The sequence below is a fragment of the Coenobita brevimanus genome, chromosome 42, assembly GCF_032717465.1.
Source record: "Coenobita brevimanus isolate Jiangsu-jjx chromosome 42, ASM3271746v2, whole genome shotgun sequence".
NCBI classification, from domain to species: Eukaryota; Metazoa; Arthropoda; class Malacostraca; order Decapoda; family Coenobitidae; genus Coenobita; species Coenobita brevimanus.
Genome location: NC_136995.1, coordinates 9,322,749 through 9,348,293, shown reverse-complemented (window position 1 = coordinate 9,348,293; position 25,545 = coordinate 9,322,749). Strand labels below are relative to the sequence as shown.

Here is a 25,545-nt window from a genome sequence, read left to right as displayed (position 1 = left end):
AACGTCTGATGGCTAAACATCAACATACCGGTGCTTGGTGAGGAGGTGGACTATGGCATTCCACCTTGGCAGACCCCTGTGCCTGCTATCTCATACACTCTGGCCTCCCATACTGACATGCCTCAGCTTCAGAAATAGCTAGCTTTGGAGACCATCGCCAGGCTGTCATCTTCCTTCTCTTCGGCCCACCAAATCTACACTTATGGCTCCCTGCAGGAGGATGGCAGTGCTGGCTGTGCTGTAATTTCCCCAAGTTTGAACCCACCTCAAGGGGACTGGTTGGGCCGTCGACTGCCAACCTCGTCGAGCTCTACGTATTGCGAACTACACGGACTCCTGGATGCAGTTACTACATTCATACGCACGAACAACAGCGGCTTGATCATCTGTGACTCACAGCCGGCCCTCCATGCCCTCTCCTCTCCCAGGCCTGTATATCAACACCTCGTCATGCAGATATTCCGTCAATTGGCCACTGGCCGTGATCGTTCACTGGTGGTGCACTTTCTGTGGATTCCCTCTCATTTTGGTCTCTCAGCCAACAACACCACTGACCTCCTTGCATGGACTGCCTATGGACTGGATCTGTCCACTGTGGATGCTACTAATCCCTCCCCTATTTGCTAGAAGCAGATAATATACAGAGCAGCCAGCTCCCCTATTCTCCACCATAGAAATGCTGAGAGGGCTCACAGTGTGTTTATCCAACATTATGACCATTTTCTCTCTAGTCCTCATAGATATCATTGCAGCGGTCTTATGGTTCGTCGACATAACGTGGTACATTCCCGCCCCAGACTGGGCTACCGACCTGTGTGGCAGGTGGCTGGGGCTGGCAATGCACCTCATTTCTCCTCCTGTAAGCTATGTGATGCACCTAGTGCCAACACCCTTGACCATTATTGCCTGCAATGTCCACTTGTCTCTGATTTAATACTACACGGACTCACGTTAGTGGACACACGTAAAATTTGTTGGAAGATGATAACCTAGATGTTATTCTCATGCGTCATCCACACTTTGGTGGGTGTTAATTTGTTATAGCTAGACAGCGTGTCCTGCGTGGCACTAGTTATATATGGCTGCGTAGCACTGTAATAGGTTTGCCACCTTTGGGCATAATAAATTAATTAAATCAAATCAATCTGCACGGCTACTGTGAGAATGAACATTAAATTCACAATCATTCTTTACTATAGCTATATAAAATCCAGGAATAACATTCACAAAAATTATCACTGCAGTGATAATGACCAGTTGCAACTGATATACAACTGGCTCGGTGCTTTATTTGTATGATGATGATCCGAAACAGATGGGTCAGTTTTACAGGACGCCATGATAACATAGTAGTCCATGTTAGTATATATGCTATGTATGTTACTAGCACAATGTTCTGCAGGTGAATAGCATGGAAATATTTCGAATCCAGTGTCAATAGGTTTCTCACTGTTCGCCTCATGGCTCAGTTCCAGACTACCACTCACGGTTGTCCGTTCACCTGCCCTCTCTCTAACCCTGACTTTCACTTCCTTCCACTGAGGAGGGTACAAAAACATTGGTGGGTGGGTGTACATCAAGTGGGGACCGTGTCAGGCATCGATCAGTCTGAGGGCAGTCAGTCTGGTCAACATTCGTTTGTTAGGACCCCCCCCCCACTGAAGGGGGGCAGTCAGCAGGGGCGTCCGTCATATTGAACACTTCCCCTTACGGCGGATTTATTTCATTTGATTAATTTATTATGCCCGAAGGCAACAAAACTATTACAGTGCCAGGCGGCCATATGTGAGGAGAATACAGGGGAACTAGTGTCATGCAGGACACGCTGTCTAGCTGTGACAAATTAACACCCACCAAAGTGTGGATGACGCATGAGAATAACATGTAGGTTATCATCTTCTAATAAATGTTTACAAGTGTCCATTAATATGAGTCCATGTGGTATTAAATCAGAGATAAGTGGACATTGCAGGCAATAATGGTCAAGGGTGTTGGCATTGGGTGCATCACACAGCATACAGAAGAAGAAATGAGGTGCGTTGCCCGCCCTAGCCACCTGCCACACACGTCGGTAGCCCAATATGAGGCAGGCACACACCAAGTTATGTCAATGAACCATAAGACCACTGCGACGATATCTATGAGGACAAGAGAGAAAGTGGTCATAATGTTGCATAGACACACATTGAGCTCTCTCAACATTTTTACGGTGGAGACTAGGGGAGTGGGCTGCTATGCACATTATCTGCTTGTAGCAAATGGGGGAGGTATCAGTAGCATCCACAGCGGGCAGATCCAGTCCACAGGTAGTCCTTGTAAGGAGGTCAGCGGTGTTGTTGGCTGTGAGACCAATAGGAGAGGGAATCCACAGAAAGTGCACCACCAGCGAACGATCATGGCCAGTGGCCAATTGATGGAGTATCTGCATAACGAGGTGTTGATATGCAGGCCTGGGAGAGGAGAGGGCATGGATGGCCAGCTGTGAGTCACAGATGATCAACCCGCTGTTGTTCGTCTGTAATAAAGTAACTGCATCCAGGAATCCATGTAGTTCGCAATACGTAGAGCTCGATGGGGTTGGCAGTCGATGGCCCAACCAGTCCCCTTGAGGTGGGTCCAGACTTGGGGAAAATACAACACAGCCAGCACTGCCATCCTTCTGCAGGGAGCCATCAGTGTAGATGTCGTGAGCCAAAGGGAGGGAAGATGACAGCCTGGCGATGGTCTCCAAAGTTAGTTGTTTCTGAAGCTGAGGCAAGTCTGTCTTGGAGGCAGGAGTGTATGAGATAGGAGGCACAAGGGTCTGCCAAGGTGGAATGCCACAGTCTCTTCCTCAGCAAGCACCGGTACATTGATTTTTAGCCGTCGGACGTTTGAACAAACAGTATTAACTAGTGTAAGGCCACCACTGCGAAACAGAGGCCTTGGTGCATTGGGATCAAGAGAAGTCCAAATGATGTGAGAGTAGTGGGGAGAATGGTGAGAATAATGCAGGCACTTAACACTGAAGTATGTAATCAAGGAGTATATTCTCTCAACAAGTGGTGGAAGGTTGAGTTCAAGTTGCATGTTGACAATTCTGGTTGAGCCAGGGCAGCCCAGGATGAGTCTCATTACTGCATTTTGGAACTACTCAAGAGGTTATAAGGCTGTTGTGGAAAGTTGACAAAGAGCAGGGGAGAGATAATTAACAACTGATCAAATGAAGGCTATGTATATGGTTCGTGCTACAGGAATTGGCACCCCGGCAGCATAATTAGTGAGCCATTTGAGAGGTTTTAGATGCTGCTGTAGCCAGGTCAGCAGATCCTGAACAATCATATGCGTGCGTTGTCTTGCAGGAATGGAGGGAGAAATCGTTACAGATGCCCCCAGATAAAGGTACTGCGTGCACAGAGGATTAACACAAACCCGAACGGAGAATACAGGCAGTGTTTTTGCTGGAGAGGAAGTGAAGATTCTACTATTTTCCGGAGAGATATTGAGTCCCCATTTGGAAGCCAACTCATGAAACAAGTGAAGGAAACGTTGCAGATGTCCTGAGGAATTTGAGTGAATGCAGATGTCATCAGCAGAGCAAGTAATCATGGTTCCAGGCATGTCAGGAAGGAGGGTGTGTAAACAATGTATGAGGATAATAAACAAAAAATGACTAAGGACACCACCTTCTGGAGTACCAAGCTCAAAATCCTTAGCAATGCTGTATGCACCCTTAAAAAGAACATGAGAGGACCTATTAGTCAGGTAACCACGTATCCATCGCAGCAAGTTTCCCTTAACTCCAAAATCACCAGCTGGCCGAGGATGATGTCTCTGTTGGCGACATCAAATGCACTCTTTAAATCAATGAAGGCCACGACACTGGTGGGGGATAGGAGGGTGTATAGCTCCATGAGACAGTGATGTGTCCCTCGCTGTGGTAAAAAGCTGTACAGTCTGGGCGAGACCTTGTCCTGAAGCCTAAACAAGAGTCTAGTGAAGAGCATGCTTTCTAGTACTTTACTGAAGCAGGAGGTGAGGGAAACAGGATGGAATTTATCAGTGTCAGGTTTAGGAATAGGCACGATTGTACTGCGGGTCCAGGCTTGTGACACGTATCCCAGACTGATGCAAAGATCGAACAGCTGGTGAAGGAGATTACCAGGAACTTTCAGGAGGACACAGAGGACAGAAAAAGTGATGCCATCATCACCTGGAATCGTTACCCTACCCTGGCGAGGGCCCATTGCAATTCATCATCAGTTATAGCCACACCATCCTCATCATCAGTCCCTAGTAAAGTGGCAGTGAGACGGAGTGCACAAAGTTTTTCTGGGTGGAGAGCACGTCCTGTATGTCCTGTATGTGTGCGGGAAGGGCGCAAACCCATGACTAGGCAGTCCAGGCATCAACAAGATCCTGTGGATACTGTGCTGGACTGTGGTGGAGGACACTATGGGGCTTCTTCTCAACAACCTTCTTGCTAAGGCAGCACATCAAACCAACAGTTGTTTGATGGTTGATTCTATTGGTAAGTTTATGCCATGAATCGGTATAAACGCAGTGCTGGAGAGCAACTAGATCATCCCTCGACAATCGATACTGATGGAGACTCTCGGGGGAAGGTCATCTTTGAAAGGCAAAACCGTCTTCCACCGCCTTCCTCTCTGCCTGAGCGATGCGATTATCCAGTGTCCAGGTGTGGGCATTATGATGGCATGTAATGTGTGGCCTGCTGACATAATGGGTGTAGAAGTCATGCGTGGAGCTGACAAGTGATGAATACAACTTTTCGAGACAATGAAGGTCGAACGTGGGAAGAAGGATGGTCATACAGGAGATGTATGTACGGCAGTACTTGGGTGGGATTGCAATGCGAGTGAGTCTGTGTACAGGAGAAGGTGTAGCAGGAATGGAATAATGAAGGCTGAAAGCAATGTGATCAGAGAAGAGCACAGGGATAGACGAACACCTGACCTGGGACGCTACGAAGCTGGATGTAAGGACGTGATTTAGTGTGCCTCCTCGAGAGTGTGTGGCCCCACTAGCATCCCAGCAGCTGATTATGACGAATATACTTAAGAAGTTTAGTCCCGTTATGGTTAACGGTGACAGAAAGGTTCCCCAAAGCAGAGTGTCGGGCATTGTAATCTCCCATGTATATCATGCCATGGATGGTGGGAGCTGGGAGAGCAGCTGTTTTATCCCGCCCCGTCCCAACCACTTTTTCACCACTGGTAGGCTACTCCCCAATCCCGACCATTTTTGGACCCAAATTTTTTTTGCTAAAACTTTCGCTTTTGGTCAGAAACAATGGTCAATCACCAAGAAAGTGTTCACCAGGGTCCATAAGTGGCCTAAACAGGTATACTTTCATCATACCTGGTACCATGTTCTCTGTAGGTGGTCTGAGGCTCTCACGTTTTCTATGGTATTATAAGTTTGGGAAACCAATGAAAGTAAGTAGATATGTATTTATTACAAACATAAAAACATGTGATACAAGAGTAAATTGGATTTTATACAAAAATAGAGGTGAAATAAGCATTGTACCATCGGGCAAACCGAGCGAAATCGGCCAAACTGTTCACAATGAATCGCTAACATTGCTGTATCATGATACATATCATTTTTTCTACTTACATAATACATCTCCAATAACATTATACCATTTTACATTTTATTGAACTGTTTTTACATATTCACAGGCCTTTCGATAACATTTAGCGTAATGTTAACTGTTATTTACGTAGTGAGTGAACTTGCTGTGACTTGTTTCAACTCGTATTGTGTTTTTTCAACTTACATAATACTTTCCTAATAACATTATACACTTTTCCACTTTAGAGAACTGTTTTGAGATAGTTTCAGGCCTTACGTAAATATTTAGCGTAATAATAGCGCATAATAACACAGAGGGTGAAGTCGCTATGAGTATTATTTCAACTTACAACCTATTTTTGTACTTATATAATACTTCTCCACTAACATTACACATGTTTCCACTTGATATAATTGCTATCACATAATTGGAGACCTTACTATTCTACTGAGCGTCATATTATCGCATATTTACACAATGAGTGTTATCGCGATATCATTTGTTTCATCTTACACTAGTATTCAACTTATAAATTACTTTCCTACTAACATTACACCCTTTTCCACTTTATATAATTTCTATCACATACTTACAGACCAGAATGTTCTACTGAGCGTAATATTTTCCCAGATTTACACAGTGAGTGTACTCGTGACATCAATTGTTACAACTTACACTATTTTTCAACTTATGTGTTACTTTCCTGCTAACATTACACCCGTTTCCACTTTATATTCTTGCTATCACATATTTACTGACCAGAGTGTTATACTGAGCGTCATATTTTCGCAGATTGACACTGTGGGTGTAGTTTTGATATCACTTCTTTCAACTTACACTATTTCTCAACTTATACATTACTTTCCTGCAAACATTACACCCGTTTCAACTTTATATAAGACTTAGAAAATACTGACTGGCCGTACCATTATACTGAGCGTCATATCGCCATCCCACACAGTTTCAGTAGTGTAGGAAGTTATGGTACTTTCTGAAACATGGCTGAAGGCACAACGCAACATTGGTGGTGGTGGGGGAGGTTGGGGAGGTGAAGAGCGGTGCCTTTCATCACTCACACTTCTCTTCCCTCTCCCTTTTCCTTTACCCTTTCCCTTTCCTTTCCTTCCTTTCCCCACATCCTGGGGCTGTGGGGAGGAAGTTTGGGAATATTGTGTGGCGAAAGACGTGCTGGGGAGTGGTTCCACCTCCTCTCCCCTAGGCCTACGTGCACCACGTGCTCATGCTGCCTCCCTCACACCACTTTCCCTTTCACCCCGCACTCCCCCCACACCACTTTCCCTTTCACCCCGCGCTCCCGCCACACCACTTTCCCTTTCACCCCGTACTCCCATCACACCACTTTCGTCTTCCCCAGACAAAACACTAGGACCATACCTTATTTGCCTTCTCGCCCCACCTTCTGATCCTCGGGGTGAGACTTTTTTCCTTCCCCAACCACGAGGCAACATCACGTCCTAAGCCGTCGTCCTCATTCTCATCCTCGTCCTCGTCCTCATCAGAATCTCTCTCTAGGGGATGGAGAGAGGTCTGTGCAGGTGGCTTGGGTGCAGGCTGGCCTTCCCTTGCCTTACGATACGTGACATACCGCTTTTTCCGGGGCGAAGGGACCTCCTCATCACTGCTTGTTATTTCCTCCTCAGGCTGCACGTAATCTCAATCCACCACATCATCATCAAGTGGAGAATCACTATCTCCAGTGAAGGCATCCAGGGTGGATTGTATTTCGTCGTCTGAGAGACCTTTACACACCATGTCTAACCTGGGTCACTACTAACAGGTGAGTGACCGAGACAAGAGCGAGCGCGGGTCACGCGGGGTCTGGGATTCTGCCCGCCTGGTGGCAGGTAGGGGAGGCTTGGGTAGGTGGGCGAATCGAAAATCTCGCGCAAATTTTGAAAATTGTGGAAATTATGAACCTTGCAATTGCAGGACGTTAAAGTACGTCGACGGGATTGGTAGTGACAAAACGTGAGGACGTGGAAGAACGTCAACGGGATGCCGCAGGTTAAACCTTACCTGGCACAGAGTACACATTGCACAACCGCATTGTGCTGCTTCCAATGGTGACCTGAAGAAGCTGGAAGGTTGTCTCGTTGACTACAGAGCTTTGGAGGAAACGGTGCTGGATGAGGGAGTGGACATACATGACAAGTCCATTCCTAACTCGATGGACGTAAGAAACATAACCACTGAGAGTGGGTGCCTCTACCCCAAGTAGCACATGACCAACAAAGGATTCCTGAATGAAAATGATATCCGGGTGGTGACTTTATACATATACTCTGAGTGTAGTAAGTTTAGACCCGTTAGTAACACCACAGGCGTTCCAAGTGATGACAAGCAGTTGTGCCATGTTACCAAACTTTGCCACGGCATTTTCAGGGGCCAGATGAGGAAGTGGTGGTGGCATGAGAGGTGCTATGCAGCATGCCACGAGGGGAAGACTCCCTGGAGGGAGTATTCAGTCATCCAATGGAAGTGACAATGGAGTCCAGCTTCTCCGTAAGGGTGGTGACAGTCGTAATGATGACTTGTGGTTCAACCAGTGTTGTTTCATGTGTGGCTTGCCTGCTAACCACGCCATCAATGTGGGCTTCTATTGCATCGACATGTGCCGTAAGTGAGCTAATCCGAGTCCTGAGAGTGGCAACAACATCATGAAGTTCAGTGACTGCAGCTGAGTCCAAACTGACAATGGAGGCATGGGGAGTGGCAGCACGGAGTGGTGGTGATGGTGACACTAGTGGAGCCTCACCCTTGGCAACGGGGGCAGGGTTAGCCTGGCATCTAGTGCAGCCATTCCAAACGTTAACCCCTTCTTGATGACATCAGGGACATTTCCAGTGCAAGGTATCTGGAGGTGGCTGGTTGGGTTGCATCGAGGCTGTATCAAAAGCAGATGGAGGGGGTCGGTGAGGACACGTCTGAGAGTCGTGTTGGCCCGAGCATCATGCACATCGTTCTGGCACAGATCAATACCGGGAGATGTGACCAATGCCATAGCATCGAAAGCACCATGGTTGTTCTTCCTTCATCATGCAAAACTCACAAGATGGGAGGCAGGGAAGGAAGTTGAAGGTGACAATTGGTGGTGTCAGGTGAGGAAAGCTCCAGGTGACTACCAGCCAGTTGATAGGAGTGCCATTCTGGTGGAAACGTTGGCCTGAGGAGATACTTGGCAGCTTCTTGGCCAAGTTGGGATCAGTGCAGACATGATAAAATGTAAGGAGGTAAGTAGGAAACTTGCGGGGCCTCTCAGTTGAGTCTTGAATTTCCAAAAAAGGGATAGGAACTCTCCTTTAGTTACGTTATCTACAATGTCCCTGCAACGTGGGGATGTAGACAATACGGGAAGTGATTGCAGACATCTTGACCTCCGCTTATGTGCGGTCAAGGTGAAAAGCACTGTTGACCTCAGACAACCATCGAAGTTTAATGTCCACAGTTAGGTTGTCTTTGAATAAAAGCTTGATGTAGTCAGCTCTGGGCGCGAATGCAGGAGGCGTAGAGGCAGGAAGCAACAGCGAAACTTGGGGGGATTGAACAAACTGCGGGAGGAAAGGAGTGTTGGATCCAAGGGTGGTTGCCCTCTCCAGAGGACCAGAAGTCTCCTGCCGCTTGGAGGATTTGGCAGCAGGGGATGAAAGCTCACTGTTGCTGTCCGAGGTGTTATGTACGGGGTGCTTGGCAGAGGAAGATGCCTGGCCAACGAGGTGAGATGCAGCAGGTACAGATAGTGCTTGTTCCGTAGATACTTCCCCAGGTAGCGAGACATTGCTACTACTTCGTGGCCAGTCACTCAGAGTCATCTCATCCTCGTCACTCAGTGCCAGGTCAGCTTCAAGGTCCTCGAGGGTGGCAGGGCCCGAGTACTCCATGCTGCGCACCTAGGCAGGTAGTAGGGTGAGCAGCGAGTCAGCTTAACCAGCACGACAGAACAGACCAATGGTAGCAGGGGAAGTGGAGTGACGCGTCCATGAAGTCACACAGGTCGTACTGCGCATGCGCAGAAACGAGGACACCCAACCAAGGGGGCCCAGTCAGCCGTACTGAATTTTCCCCCCACACAACAGACTAAGTCCAAACACCAGAAAAACACAACCACCGGTGAAGTAAGCATTAGACCTTTATGTTGCTCCCTGTAACGACAGAGGGGTGTTGGAAGGCAAGGACCAGCGGAAAAACCAGGAATATGAGCCGCACACAGCAATGATTTGTTTATGTCCTGTCCTCTGGTGGCGAAATCCCAAATTACAGAATTGGCACTTTAAGAATGAAGTTTACTGTTTTATATATTTTTTATATTATTATCTCAATACTTAATCAACCAAACACATTACTCTTAACAAAACCTGTATTTTATTACTCATAAAGTGAACACTTACACACTTTAACAAATAATACATATATATACATATATATAAATATATATATATATAATATAAATAAATAATATTTATATATATCTACCTATCTATATATCTATCTATCTATCTATATATATATATATATATATATATATATATATATATATATGTATATATATATATATATATATATATATATATATATATATATATATATATATATATATACATATATATATATATATATATATATATATATATATATATATATATAGATAGATAGATATATATAGGTATATATATATATATATATATATATATATATATATATATATATATATATATATATATATATCTACCTATCTATATATCTATCTCTATATATGTATATATATATATATATATATATATATATATATATATATATATATATATATATATATATATATATATACACTGGGTGATTAAGCATTTTGTAATAGATGAACAGAGATAAACCAGACCAGATACTGTCATTATCATCATTATCTTACCTTAATTTCCCCCTGACATCCCTCGTCAGTTCCTTCGCTTCCCTAGCCTTCACATCTCACCCCCTCCCCTCCTACATATTCACCCACTAGGTCATAACATCGTTCGCCCCACACAATCATTACGATCACACTTCTTTTCCCCCTGGGACGTAGTTCAAGCGGATATGGAGAGTTCGTAGCAAACTAGCTGAGATTAACGCCTTAATATCCTCTTGTGTGGAGGATGAGAGATTGTCCAGGAGAATGTATGTGAAAAAAGTGGAGGGTTAGGAGAAGGGGAATGCCGAGGATAAGAAGGAGGGATGGGGTGAAGGTACTCGTATTTGAGTGAAAGGGATGTGAGTTGGAGAGAGGGAAGCCTGATGGGAGAGGCCAGAATGACATGGAGGTGATTCGTCTGTGGCCGGTAAGGCTAGATAGATAGATAGATAAATAGACAGAAAGATTGTTAGACAGATTGATGTTGTTAACCCGCGCCGTCCCGAGGACGTACTTCCACGTCCTCACGTTTTGTCACAGCTAATCCCGAGGACGTACTTCAACGTCCTGCAATTGCAAGGTTCATAATTTCCACAATTTTCAATTTTCGCGAGTCATTTTTGGTATGTATACACGGGACACCTTCCTCAACAAGATGCCAGGCAGAGACAATGCCTTACCCAGCATGACCTCCTCCCCCCCCTGCATGCCCTTTTCTCAGCAATTCACCTGTTGTCAGTGACCTGGCCAGTATAGCCATGTCATGCCACGGTACGAAATTCAGGGCCAGAGTGATTCCCCAATCAATGACAATGTGGAGGACAAACTTTACATGGCATTAGAGGAAGAAACAGTTAGAAATGATGATCAGGTAATGTGGCAAAAAAAGGTCAGGTATTAGTGAGTGAAACAATGCTTATAATGCCTATATTACTGCTTGAAAACCAATATACTCTTGTACTACATATAAATTCGTAACAGTAAATAAATAAATACCGTTTATGAGTGGTGTGAAATAGTTATCCTCCCATAGAACTCGTTTTCTTTGGTGCCAGCCTGATAGAAAACCCAGTAAGGTAAGGAGGCTCTCCTACCTGTAATGAGTATTTTAAACCTCAGGTGAGTGATTTCTCTATGAATTTTCGATGTTTCTCACCAAAAGCGAAAGTTTTAGCAAAAAAAAAAAAAAAAGGGTCGAAAAATGGTCGGGATTGGGGGGTACCAGTGGTCAAAAAGTGGTCGGGACGGGGCGGGTTAATGCAAACATGGTCGGTGTAATATGTTAAATATTTCACTAAGGAAGAGTTACTACAATGTCTCCTATGTTACCGAAGACACGGCTCCTTTTTCTGTGAGAATCTTTGCTTCCACTAAGGTCATTTCTGTATACAAGGGTAAGTCACAGTCTTTTTACACTCCGCCTACTACAGCTCCACTGTGTCAGGCTCTCTGGCATAGGTCTTATTTCGGCAAAAGATTGATTTTATTCCTTCCGATACATTTTATCATTACTGATATAGCCCAGTAACACGTTTTTTTTTGTTTTTTTTTTATTCTTCACCCCTTTGACAGCTCTCCGCATTTGTGACACTGAGTCTCATTGCAATGGCAATGGAGATTTTATAGAACACTGCTTAGCGATTCATTCTGAAAAATACACTTTAGAATCCTCTATCATGTTATTGGTGCAAATTATGTCGATATTAAACCCATATGAATAACAAACTAGAAAATGTTGCCTAGTAATATGCAAATTTAATCGCTAAGGATTAGGTGCTATGAATATTCACGTAGCAGTTCAAAATATACTGCCCATTGTCACATTTTCAGGCATTCGATTACTTCTTGTGTACTGTCAAAGCAAGCCTTTTACCACTGCACTAATTACTCAGTTGTTGTTCTAGAATAACTCCAATCTGTCTGGCCGTGCAGTCCCATCAACCACAGGCAAGCATCCGCCTCCGCAGGGGGGTCTCATGTAGTAAATCAGTGTTCCCTTGAGACATAAAACCCATCGCCACAGCTCTGCTATCGCTCTCGCCATAGTGTTTGTGTGTGTGTGTGTGTGTGTGTGTGTGTGTGTGTGTCGTTTCATCTGCGGAACGCTTCTCGTTAATTATTCAGCTAACAGACCAACAAAAACAAATTTTTACATAGATGCCCATGATGTTTGAACGAATTTAGGGTATTTGGGGGGTGCTGAAACCAAAAGTGGCAGTTATTTTGCTGAATTGCTCTAATTTTCGAGATAATGGATACCCCTCAAATTATGATTTTACCTCAGTAAGTGGGAGTATCCTGATATTGAATCAGCAAGGCAACCTGTGCCACACAGAGAAGACGTTCCCATACCAGCGTTCAAGTCACTGCTTGACCTTCCATTGTCAGATTTTGAAGATATGCAGGACTTTGTAGCACAGGTGGTAGCAATGGAAGTGAATATGAAGGAAGCTTCTTAACACCAAAGCAGTTCTCCTAAGAAGAGCTCAGTGATCTGGTATAAGACCTCAGTCTGTCAAAGCAAGCATCTGAACGTTTAGCATCCAGACTAAAAGAAAAGACCTTGTCTACAGCCGGATGTAAAGATAACAGCTTAACGGACAAGAGAAGAGGCTCTTCTTCCTTACTTCAGCCAAGATGAAGACAGAGGGCTGGTACTACAATCCCAGACAGATCATCTTTTCATACTGAACAATCTAGACCAACATACCCATATCCCACACCAAGCCCTCTTCCTCCCATCATCTCCAGACATCACCTTCTGCTCCCCAAACCTCGCCCCCACTACATCATGGAGAGTGGTCAAATCCTAAGTTCTGATCACCTCCCAATCATCATCACTACCAAAACCAGAATCACCCCAGCTGGCCACAAACACATATACACTAATTATAAGAGAGCCAACTGGGAGGCCTTTGTAACTGAAACAGAACAACATCTCGAAACACTAAACAGTACACCCATCACAAACATCAACACCGCTGTGCACACTTTCAGTACAATTATACAAAACGTGGACAAAAGACACATCCCTAGAGGCAACAGAAAGAGACACAACCCCAACTTCACACCAGAAATTCAAGGCCTCATCAGACAACGGGACACACTGTGACACTCCCCAACACCCCATACACAAGACACCGTACAACAAATACAAGAACTCAACACTCAAAAAAACAATAAAATATCAGAACAGCAACCACTAAACTGGAAAAATTACCTCCAAACACTTGACCACAAAACAAACATCAGCAAACTCTACAAAACACTAAACAGCATCACAGTTTCCAACAGCAACACCACACAATCACACGCTGCCATCACAACAACAGACACCATTCAAACAAACAACAAGCAAACACTCTCATCAATCACTTTTCACAAGTCACCCATCTATACCCCCATCCCGAAGACCGACGTTTCATCCGACGTAAGACAGTTCCCCACAGACCCAGACTACGCACCTTTCATTTACAACCAGACGAATCACATCATTAACAACCTCAAGCACTCATCTGCCTGTGGACCAGACAACATAAGCAACATTCACCTTAAACACCTAGGACCACAAGGCATACAAGCACTCACCAACATATCAAACTACAGCTACTCACACAACATAATACCCAACATCTGGAAGCACGGCAATATCATCACTATCCCTAAACCCAACAAAGACCCCACGTTACCCTCCTCACGTCTCCCCATCACACTCCTCTGCACCCCCTCTAAAGTCACTGAACGACTGATACTACAACTAGTCACACCTCACATTCCCCTAGCCCAGTCACAACATGGTTTTAGGTTACTACAATCCACAAACACCCTTCTTACAGACCTTACACAGAAAGTTTTCGATGGCATGAATTCAGCTAGGCCACCACACAGAACAATCCTAATCACAATAGACATTAGCAAAGCTTTTGATGCCATCCCCCGCCACAACCTCACAAACAAAATACTCAACACAAATATGCACAATAACACAAGAAGATGGCTGGCAAACAACTTAGCAGGCAGATGTGCACGTGTAACATTTGCCGGTCAATCTTCTAACATCAGAAACTTCAAAAACGGCGTCCCCCAAGGATCTGTTTTGTCCCCTACACTCTTTAACCTATACATGCACGACGTACCCACACCCCACACACCACAGATACACATAACTTCCTATGCAGATGATATAACACTTACATGTACGCACCAAAACGCAAACACAGCTGCACACATCATTCAACCTTACCTCAACACACTACACGAATGGTTCACAACAAACAGGCTCAAAATAACCCCAGCCAAATCTACAGTGACTCTTCTCACAAACTGGACAGCAGAACACAGTCACATCCCACACCTCACCATAAACAACACTCTCCTACCACACACACACACACACACACACACACACACACACACACACACACACAAAATCCTTGGTGTAACATACAATACATGAATGTCATTTAAACAACACATCACAAACATTAAAAATATAATAACATCAAGACTCAATGCCTTGAGGTCACTTGCCCATACAACATTCGGACACAACAAAGAAACCACCACCACAGTATACAAACAATACATACGTTCAGTGATGAATTATGCAAGCCTTGCCTGGATTTCTAACCTGACCAAAACACACTACAACACTCTACAGACCATACAGAACAAGGCCCTAAAAATAATCACAGGCTGCACAGCTACTACACCCACAGACCACCTACATCAAGAAACCAAAGTCCTCAAAGTCAAGGATCACCTAGACATGAGAGGCACCCAGTTTCTTGCTGCAGCCTCCACAAACCCATAACGTCCACTACAGTACATGACAGCACATCCACCCACACAAAGGAACATCAAAACAACACCCAGAACACGATACCATACACAAATACTGTCATCTCTCCCCCCTCGCCCACCTCAGACCAGCTTCCAGAAGCGTATCCACACTCAGATCACTCGCCACTCCATTCAGTCACTGAAAGACAACACACAGCTGCATGCGCGGCCTCCTGACATCCACCCTTCTGAATCCTATCTTCCTCGTGAGGACAGGGTCCACCTGACCAGACTGAGATGCGGGCACCATCCAGCCCTCTTAAGCTACCAGAAGAGGCTGGATGACTCTGTCGCTGATGCCTGTCCAGGATGCAACACAGCATCCCATACTATTAAGCACATTATGGAAGACTGCATTGCACACAATCACCTACGCCAACAACACAACATACACTCTTTGAGAGCTCTGTGGGAAAGCCCGGTCTTGGCCATGGCCTTCCTAAGGGACTCGGGACTGTTCGGTCAGACTCCCTAGGGAACAACTACTACTACTACTACTACTACTACTACTTGCATATTGCAATGACATCCCTAGACTTCTTCTCCAGATGGGAATACCGGATTATCGACAGGAAGATTGGCACTTTTTATAGACAGCTCAATTAGAAACTTGAAATGTGTTTTATTGCACAATGGTAACCGCTGTGCATTTCTTCCAATTCCTCATTCAACAAAACTTAAATAAGAATATGGAAATATCAAAATGGTCTTGGAGAAGCTCTGCTGTCATGAACACCACTGGTCAATTTGTGCTGACCCAAAGATGGTGCACTTCTTGCTTAGGCAGCAAAGTAGATACAAGAAACACCCTTGTTTCATCCGTCTGTGAGATAGTAGAGAAAAGCAAGATCATTGGAAAAAAGTGACATGGTCTTCAAGGAAAAACATGACTGTAGTTGCAGCGAACATCATTAACAAGCCATTGGCTGACAGAGAGAAAATAATTCTCCCACTATCACCATATCAAGTTTGGACTGATGAAGCAATTTGTAACGGCCTTGGACAAAGATGGCGATTGCGTCAAATACATTTGTAAATCGTTCCTTGTCTGAGGATTGAACAAGTAAAAGCAAGAATCTTTGATGGTAGTCACTCATCAAAGATTCGAATTTCACAAAATTGACGAATGATGTTGAAGCCTCTGCCTGGTACAGTTATGCCTCAGTTATCAAGAACTTCTCGGGTGACCACAAAGCAGACAGTTATGAAGAACTGGTGCAAACGATGCTCGATAACTTAAAAATTTGGGTACTAATGTGAGCATAAAGGTACACTTTCTCCATAGCCATTTGTACAGATTTCCACAGAATCTTGGTGATTTTAGTGAGGAACAAGGGGAGAGGTTCCTTCAGGACATAAATTTGATGGGGGAAAGGTATCAAGGCAGATGGGACAGACACATGATGGCAGACTACTGTTGTTATTGTCCTGATGACCGATACAAGAGAGAATCGTACAAACAGCGTTTTTCTGTGCATTAATTGTGATTACCTAAACCAGCTTACTTGGTTTTTACACTACTGTACTAAATACAACGCCATTAGGTACTTCATGAGTTTACTTTTGTATGATTTGAGATAGTTTCCGTGTTATTTGTGGATAGACTACAGCTGACCATTATTTTTTTTCATTTTTATGTTTTTCAATAAGGTCCTGAAATGTTATGATAAAAATGGACGTAAAATAGATTCCTGCATTGAATATGAAGTCGGTTAGATGCCCAAATACCTGAAAATGACAGGGCTCTGAAGTTGAGCGGGCCGAATTTCAAATATGGTGGCATCCATTATCCCAAAAATCATATCCAATCTGGCAAAACCGATGCCATATTTGGAATCAGTGCCCCAAAGTTGCCCTAAAATCTCTCTGATATAATTGACAATAAAATTAGTGTTGACCAGTTGTCACTTACATTCACTGGATTCATAGTATCCTCACTTATTCGCATCTCCTGCCAAACCAGACAGATTAAAAAGTCCAGACATATAAAATGAATCGTTTGGTCTATGACATGAAGCTAAGTATTTCGGATATTTGAATGGTGAATGAATGGAGGGCTGCCCGTATTACTGAGCACTTTGCTAACAGTTCCTTTTCTCTTGTGTGTCCTTGTCTTTGTGTCCTCTTCATTGGTGGGAAGCAGAATGTTGATGACTGAAAATGGTAATGATTTTATTGGAAAATTAATGTAATCTTTTATCTTTGTGATAACCAGGTTATGAGTGACGATTACAGCAACACAGGGCAGTGCCACTACTACATCGCACGGGAACCCATCTATTACTGCAGCATGGCCTTTGTGTTCCCAAAGAAAAGTCCTCTCCGGCCATATATCAATCACTGGTTAGTTTTCCTGACTTCATTTCCTCCCACAGCCCCATAGCTTCATTAGCATGAAGGCTCTCTACCTAAACTTCTTTACCAGTTATTTCTGCACATGATTTTACCTCTTGTTGTCAAGTTCAGTACACTGTGCATTCAAGTAGACTAAATTTGGCATGGTAGGCTCACTAAATTAACTACCGCAGCCAGATGTAGTGATCTACCTTTCTCCGGCCAACCCGTCAATGTGTCAGGGCCGCATTCGTCTCCAACCAACCTGTCAATGTGTCAGGGCCACATTCGTGGACACCACAGTTGTCTGGTATACACTACTGTCAATTTAAAACTTGCATTGACAAGCATAGCTAAAGTAATATCAGTGTAGAGGGTTTCTACTTTGGTATCATGAATAATATTTGAAATCTGAATTAAAATACTATAACTTTTTCGTTTCGTTTATGTTATAATCACACATCGAGACGTAAGAGCCCAAATTTGGTTCCTCTTAACGATTTCCACTATGTCTGAACTCCTAGACGCTATGAGGGAGTGGAATTGAATGATTCATTTGCTACCAGGTGAGTGTGTATTTCAGAAATAAAGGCGAGGCAGGTACTGATGTAGGGGGTAAGTAGCCCTGTGCTTCTTGATACACATACTAGTGCACACACACACACACACACACACACACACACACATACACAAAGTTGCCTTCATATTTATATTCTTGACAAAACCTTTCTTGGCAACACAATCTTTTTGGTGCAATTTGAAATAATGCAACTGTTTACATGAATTTTAATTTTCCTATTGACAGATGACTATTCAGAACTAAGAGAACACCTTACCCAACCGAATTAAAATTAATTTTATTTCGTCTACCGACAGATGTCTTTGCTTGTTATGAGAAAATACCATGTTCGACAGAGTACAAATTAAATCATTTTAGCTTTGCTACAGATAAAGGACTTCGGTCGTTACCAGATAATACGTTGTTCGACGGAGTTGACAACAATGTTTACTTCGGCTTGTTACAAATGACTTTACTCGTAAAAAGGGAATGCCTCGTCCGACAGTAATATATTATTACTTTTGCTAACGTCTCATGATTTTGTTACAAATACAGAAACCTATGCCCGTTGTAGATAAATAAGGTTTTGTGCGTTTTAAGAAAACAAGAGTATAAGAAGAGACGATTGCTGAGGTATGCCAGTTGGTCCACGCTAAGCAGCCCCTACAAGAGAGACTAAACTACTAAAATTTGACAAGGGTATTAAAGAAGTCCGCTATCCCCCTACCACCACCCTCCACCCGAAACCAGCAGGAAAAAGTGAGCAGGAACACCACACAGTATAGTAAAACTGGCTTGGACATTATATAGAAAAGTGAGAAAAGAGAAAGGAGACTATCATAGTAAAACCTGAAAAGAAAGATTAATTAATTATTACCAGTTTTTAGGATTTTTTCTTATATAACTCTTACATGTCATATGTTTATCTAGCCTACAGTATGCTTGAAATTCATTGTGGAGGGGGAAACAACTACATCACTAGGTAGCTTCTTCCATTTGTCCACTACTGTCTTGCCAAACCAGCTTCTGCCTCTCTCGTTATTAAAACAGAACTTATCTAGTTTGAAACCATTACGTTTTGTTCTATCGTGAATGCTCGATTTAAGCACCTTGCTCATATTTCCCTTGTTTATTCCTTTCATTCACTTAAACACCTCACTTTAGTCTACCCATACTTTGCACCTTTCTAGTGATTGCAGATCAATCTTTTCAGTCCGTCTTTATATGCAAGGTTCCGAACATCATGTATCAATTATGTCATTCTTCTCTGTACATTTTCTAACGAATTTATAACCCTTCTAAAGCATGGACACCAAAATTGCACGATATAGTCTAAATGTGGCCTTACTAATGCTAGATAACGTTACAATATTACTTTAGATATCCAATTGCTCGCCTATGCGATATACAGTATATCCTATGACTTTATTAGCTCTATTTTTCACATTTATGCACTATTGCCTTCGTTTAAGTTCTTAATTAACCATGACTCCTAGATCTTTCTCGCATTCCGATTTATTAATCTCTTTATTATCTAAGCTGTATCTAATATCTACGATGGTCTTTCCCACGCTAAGTACTTTACATTTTTCACGTTAAATCCCATTTGTCAGTCTTTTAACCATTTGGGCAAGATACTGTGGTCGTTCTGAAGGTTAACAGTTGTTAGTTGAGTTAATACGTTCTGTTTTTGTCATCGGCAATACTGCTAGAGATGCCGAAGTCTCGGTCATTACGGGCGAGCGAGCCAAGCGGGCGAACGATGTTTACTCTCAGTGAAAATGAACGGTCCGGCCCGACGCGGTCCAACCCGACCGTCACGCTGAGCAGAATCTATTAACTTTACTCCTATGTGAAGTAGTGTTGAAATTCTTTCTGCATGTGATACATTCATTCATTAAATTTTGTTTTCAACTACTCACCCATAAAGGCGCAGAAACCCTTGGAATCTCAAGTTTTCCAAGGGAGTGTTCGCTTTAATCGATGAACGCCTCAGTTACGAAAATCAAATTAAAAAAGATGTTCTGTCGTAACACACTGTGTGTGTGTGTGTGTGTGTGTGTGTGTGTGTGTGTGTGTGTGTGTGTGTGTGTGTGTGTGTTTTGCAAGAACTCTAGCAATTAAATATCGGAGGTTTCGCCTATAATTTATATTAAGTGGAAATTGTGATAACATGGCGCTCGCTCGCTCGTCACGCATATTACTAGTATATAGATAGATAGATAGACATAGATATACTCGTGTATATATATATATATATATATATATATATATATATATATATATATATATATATATATATATATATATATATAAAGGCACCGAGTATTGATGCCTGTGGTACTCCGCTAGTTACTAAGCCCTCGTCCTATTTAGTACCATTTATTAAACTCACTGCTTTCTTCCCTCCAACAAGGATTGTATCCATTTTAAGATACAACCGTCTATACCGTGCGCTCGAACCTCCCTAACTAACCCTATTGAAAACTCCAGATAAATAATATCGTAAGCTTTATCGTTATCTACCTTCTCATAGACCTCCGAGAAAAATTATAAGTTTGTTAGTCAGGATCGTCATTGCAGAAATCCGTGTTGACTTTCATTTATGGGATTAAATAATTCTAGGTGCTCCATAATTTAATTGCTAAAATTGACTCGAGCATTTTGCCAACAGTTGATGTTAGACTTATCGAACGATGATTCAACGCAACTGATTCATCACACTTTTTAAAAATGGGCACAATGTTCGGTGTCTTAGATCACTCTGGAACTTCTGAACTTTAAGAATTATTAAATAACGTTGTAATTGGCTGACATAATTCTCCCTTGGTTTCCGTTATAATATGTGCATTTATATCGTCCGGACCTGACGATCGTTTAGGCTTTCTTTTTTTTTTCTTTCAATGCTTCCTCCTTACTAATGGTTATTTAATGAAAGTAGTGTCCATATTATCTTTGTGAATAACTGTTTCTTGAGGGATCAGGTCTAGATTTTCCTTGGTAAATACCGATGCGAAATAATTATTTAGGACTGAACATATTTCTTTACCTCCACTGGGGATGTTACCTGATACTGTTCTAAGTGGTCCTATCCATTCTTTATTCTTCTTGCAGTTCAGCTGATACTGATAAAAACCCTTGGCATTTTTTTTTTTTTTCGATTCTCGAGCAACCTTAATTTCATAATCACCATTGCTTTCCGTATCTCTTTCTTTATACCTCTATTCAGAATCGCCTACTGATTACGTAAGTGTTCCTCTCCTCTTTTAAATTTTTTGTAATATATTCTTCTTTTTGGACTGAGAAATTTTAATATCTTTTTTAGCCATTTCGACTCTGAATTATTCTATCCAAACGCTTTTGAAGGTATATATTTATCCTGGCCTCAGTGTATTATATTTACTAAATCATCATATTTTTCACTGACGGAACGGTTAGGTGGTACTATCACGTTCCCTAGTTTCTTTACCCCCCTGGCTGAAGAGGAGTCGAAGCCAAGGTTGGAGAAAGGCCAGGCGATCGGGGACTGTTGGTATACAAGTCGGACATTAGTTCATGGCGACGGAGGAGCTCACTCACTTGAACCTCAACACTGTGACTGGCACGAAACAGCTAAGTACCCTTACTGAATTGGGTTAATACATTCTCATAAAATGCGATCTTTGAATGCTTGCAAGTTTTCCCTAAACTATATCATGTGAATCTGATCAATGACTTATCTTAATTCTAGTGTTCATATTACTCACGAAGCACAAGGTGATTTCAAAGCAGTGCCTGATGAGATCCACTGAGATGAAAGTTCACGACTGAAGCTGAAGGTGTGTATAATGTACGGAGGAGAAAAGATACGGAGTGACGACCCTACGTTAAAATTACGAGGCCCTTTCCTTCTCGCCATCTAATGCACAAGCTAGATAAGGGGGAACGAGAATAAAAGAAAACGGTTATAGAGTAGACTTTGGTTAGATTATGAACCGGGAAGGAATAGGCCTACCACATGAACCTAAGTTAATTTTATCAATAGATAGTTTTATGGTGTATGAGCATCCTTCACCTTTGATGCCATGTGGGTGGTGAATAATGTCCAATATATGTATTTTGACGACAAAGATTCATTCTCCTGATAAAAGTCTTCGATTCGGAATATAATGGATGCATTAAAAATACAGACAAGAATATTGTAAGTGTATTTATTGGGTAATGGGTAGGACAGCTCCCCATATACATGTTAGGTTACATTATTATCTCGAAAACATTCAGAGAGGAAACAGAAATTCATAGCCGTTTGTTGTTTTAGCTCTGTCAACCATAAGTATCATGTTGATTTAACTGAAAAAAAAAGTATTTCCACTGTTTTCAGGCGCACTGCTACACATACCTGTAGATTTATTGGCAAAACAATAATGTTATGAAGGGATATTTGCCAGTTAGGTAGTTTCGTACCTTCGAGACGTTTCTCGTACCGTAAAGTTCCAGTACGAGTTATCAGAGTTGCCAGTTTGCCTGTTGTTTGTGAGCGTAGTTATTTCGTAAGTTAAACAGTCATTTATTTATAGGCTCTTTTTCTTTATAATGTTTTATTGAAGTGATACCTTGTTAAATTATGTAATTTAAGTTCCTATGGTAAATGATTTAGTTTTATGTAATGTGAGACAACTCTGCATGTTTTGATGTGTCTGAGTTGGCAACTGTTGCCCGTCGAGAGTATACTCGTAAAATGTAGACGTTTCTCGAATAATGCAGGACTTTGATGAATGGTTGCGGAGAGTGCAGTCGTGTATTCGTTGCTCTCTCCTCTAGTGATCTAAGCCTGCCTCACCGGCAATAGTTTTGTAAATACGGGAGTAAAAGTTAGGTTAGCTAGATCTCATTTTCCTCCCTGGCCTTAGTAGATATAGTAAGTATCTATATCTGTTTCCTGAGATTGCCTTTGCTTACTCACCTCGGAGTGTACCCCCCACTGATCGCTCTGGGGTGTGAGTGACACACAGGCGCGTCCTCCAGAGAGTGGTTTGAGAGGGTAATCTCAGACTAGGTGGGTCTTCCCCAGGTGCTCTGTCCCTTGCTCGTTTTTCTCTTTCTTCCCACTTCCCCCGCGATGGGGAATTGGTACCTATGGAGGACGCCCCTACTGCCTCCCCCCCCTTCAGGGGGGGAGGTGGTCCTGACGATAGTAGGCATGACAGGACTGACCACCCCCGGACTGACGGACGCCAGACTCGAGCCCTACTTGACATCCCTGTAGCCAATGCGACCTACATCATCATTCATGCGCTAGGTTACACTCCCCTGTCCAGTCTCAATCCCTTCCTTATCAAGAAGGTGATTGACCACTGTGTGGGAGAAGTCGAACAAGTTAAAAAACTTGCTAATGGAGATCTGGTCAAAACTGTAAACTCAGCACAGGTAAAGGATTTGTTGAAACTGCGCAAATTCCATTGTTACGATGTCGAAGCCAAAATCCCAGTCTCCATGAATTTTTGCAAGGGTGTTGTCACTTGCAGTGATCTCATGGTGATGAGCGAGGACGAGATCGTAAGTGAATTGGTGCAGCAAGATGTCATAGAGGCTAAATTCATAACTCGCTACTCGGAAGGCATAAGGACGAAGACAGCAACTATCATCTTGACGTTTGCCAAATCTTCTCTTCCTAGTGATATCAAAGTTGGTTACGAAATTATTCATGTTCGGCCTTACATCCCTAACCCTTTGCATTGCCTGAAATGCCAGCTGTATGGGCATGGTACAAAGACTTGTCAGGCTTCCCAGCCAGCGTGCAGCAAGTGTGCAAGCCAGGGTCATGATGCAGAAAGTTGCACATCAGAGACAGTACGTTGCTTTCACTGCAAGGGTACTCACTCCACTTCCTCTAGGGATTGTCCCAAGTGGAAGGAGGAGAAGGAAGTCTGCACAGTGAAGGCAACTGAGGGTATTTCCTACTACAAAGCTAGGAAAAAGGTTAAGGAGTTGCATGCAACTCCCACGCCGAATAGGTCCTATGCTTCGGCGGTAATATCCCGTCCTGTGATGTGCTCTGTCGAGACACAGACTGACCCTGTCCTTCTCCCTCCTGCCACTCACAGTACATCTCCATCTCGACCTCCTGTCCGTTCCAACTCTCTCACTGACATCCCTAAAGCTTCAACTTACTCTCAGGCTGCTGCTGCTTCTCCATCAGTACGGCCTAAAGCGAAGCCTGACAAGCCTACTAAGAATAACATGACCACCCTCACGAAACAGTCACGTCCTCATGTCCTTCCGGTTCCTACTCCAGCGAGGGAGAGAAAGGTTAGCTCTTCCTCGGGGGAGGCTGGGAACCTAGTTATTGATGAAAATATGGAGGTTTCCATCAACAAGCACCGGGATAGGTCCCCTGGTAGTCGCTCGCCTACTGGCGGGTGACAAAAAAAGACGAAGCACACTGGCCCCCAACGAAAATCTTAAACCACCGCATTCACTCTATTACAGTGGAATTGTAGAGGTACTGGGAATAAATTACAAGATATAGCAATCTTGCTGTCAATACACAGGCCAGACGTTGTTTGTTTACAGGAGACGCGCCTGGAGGATCATCCTGATCCTCCGCAGTTAAAACACTATCACTCGTATAGAGGATATGAAGGTCACAGAGTAGCCATTTACACACACAAATCACACCCACAAACGGAAGTGATTCTAAATTCTACTCTGGAAGCGGTCGCATGCAGAGTAAAATTTAATAACACGTATCTGTCTATTTGCTCTCTGTACTGTCCTCCACATGGCCTCATTGACAGTGATGCTTTATATTCACTATTTGAACATCTGCCTGGGAATAAGTTAGTGTTGGGCGATTTTAACGCCCATCACTATCAATGGGGTAGCTTGAGGATTGATGGTCGTGGGGAGCAAGTAGCCGACCTAATACTACTACTCTGTCTTCTGAACGCTGGTAGAGCGACTCGTGTAGATGATCGTACTGGTAACTTTTCGGCCATTGACTTATCTTTGGCCTCCCCTGGTATACATCAAGATCTCTCATGGGACCCTTACAACGACTCCTTGGGAAGTGATCATTTACCCATCTGTCTTTCTTATACACACGACATCGTTTCGGACCCTCCACCTCCAAAATTTAACTATAAGAAAGCAGATTGGGGATCCTTCTCAAGGATCGCCAATTTAGATATATCTGGGGAGACCATAGATGTTAAAGTCGAAAATATAACTACTTCCATATTACACGCAGCTGAGGCTGCTATTCCCAAGACTTCTACAGTTCATGCGAACCATAGAGCACATTGGTGGATGCTGGATTGCCGACAAGCATTAAGAAAACGCAATAGGAGA

General features: G+C 43.1%; 1 protein-coding gene across 1 annotated transcript in view; it reads left to right on the top strand.

Moving 5' to 3' along the window:
• LOC145397596 (putative glutamate receptor) overlaps nt 1-25,545 on the top strand; it is a 561,045-nt gene that overhangs the window by 252,501 nt on the left and 282,999 nt on the right. The window contains exon 8 of the mRNA XM_080270640.1: nt 17,539-17,666. Within this exon, the coding sequence (XP_080126766.1) occupies nt 17,539-17,666 (128 nt within the window). The remainder of the gene's footprint in view (nt 1-17,538; nt 17,667-25,545) is intronic.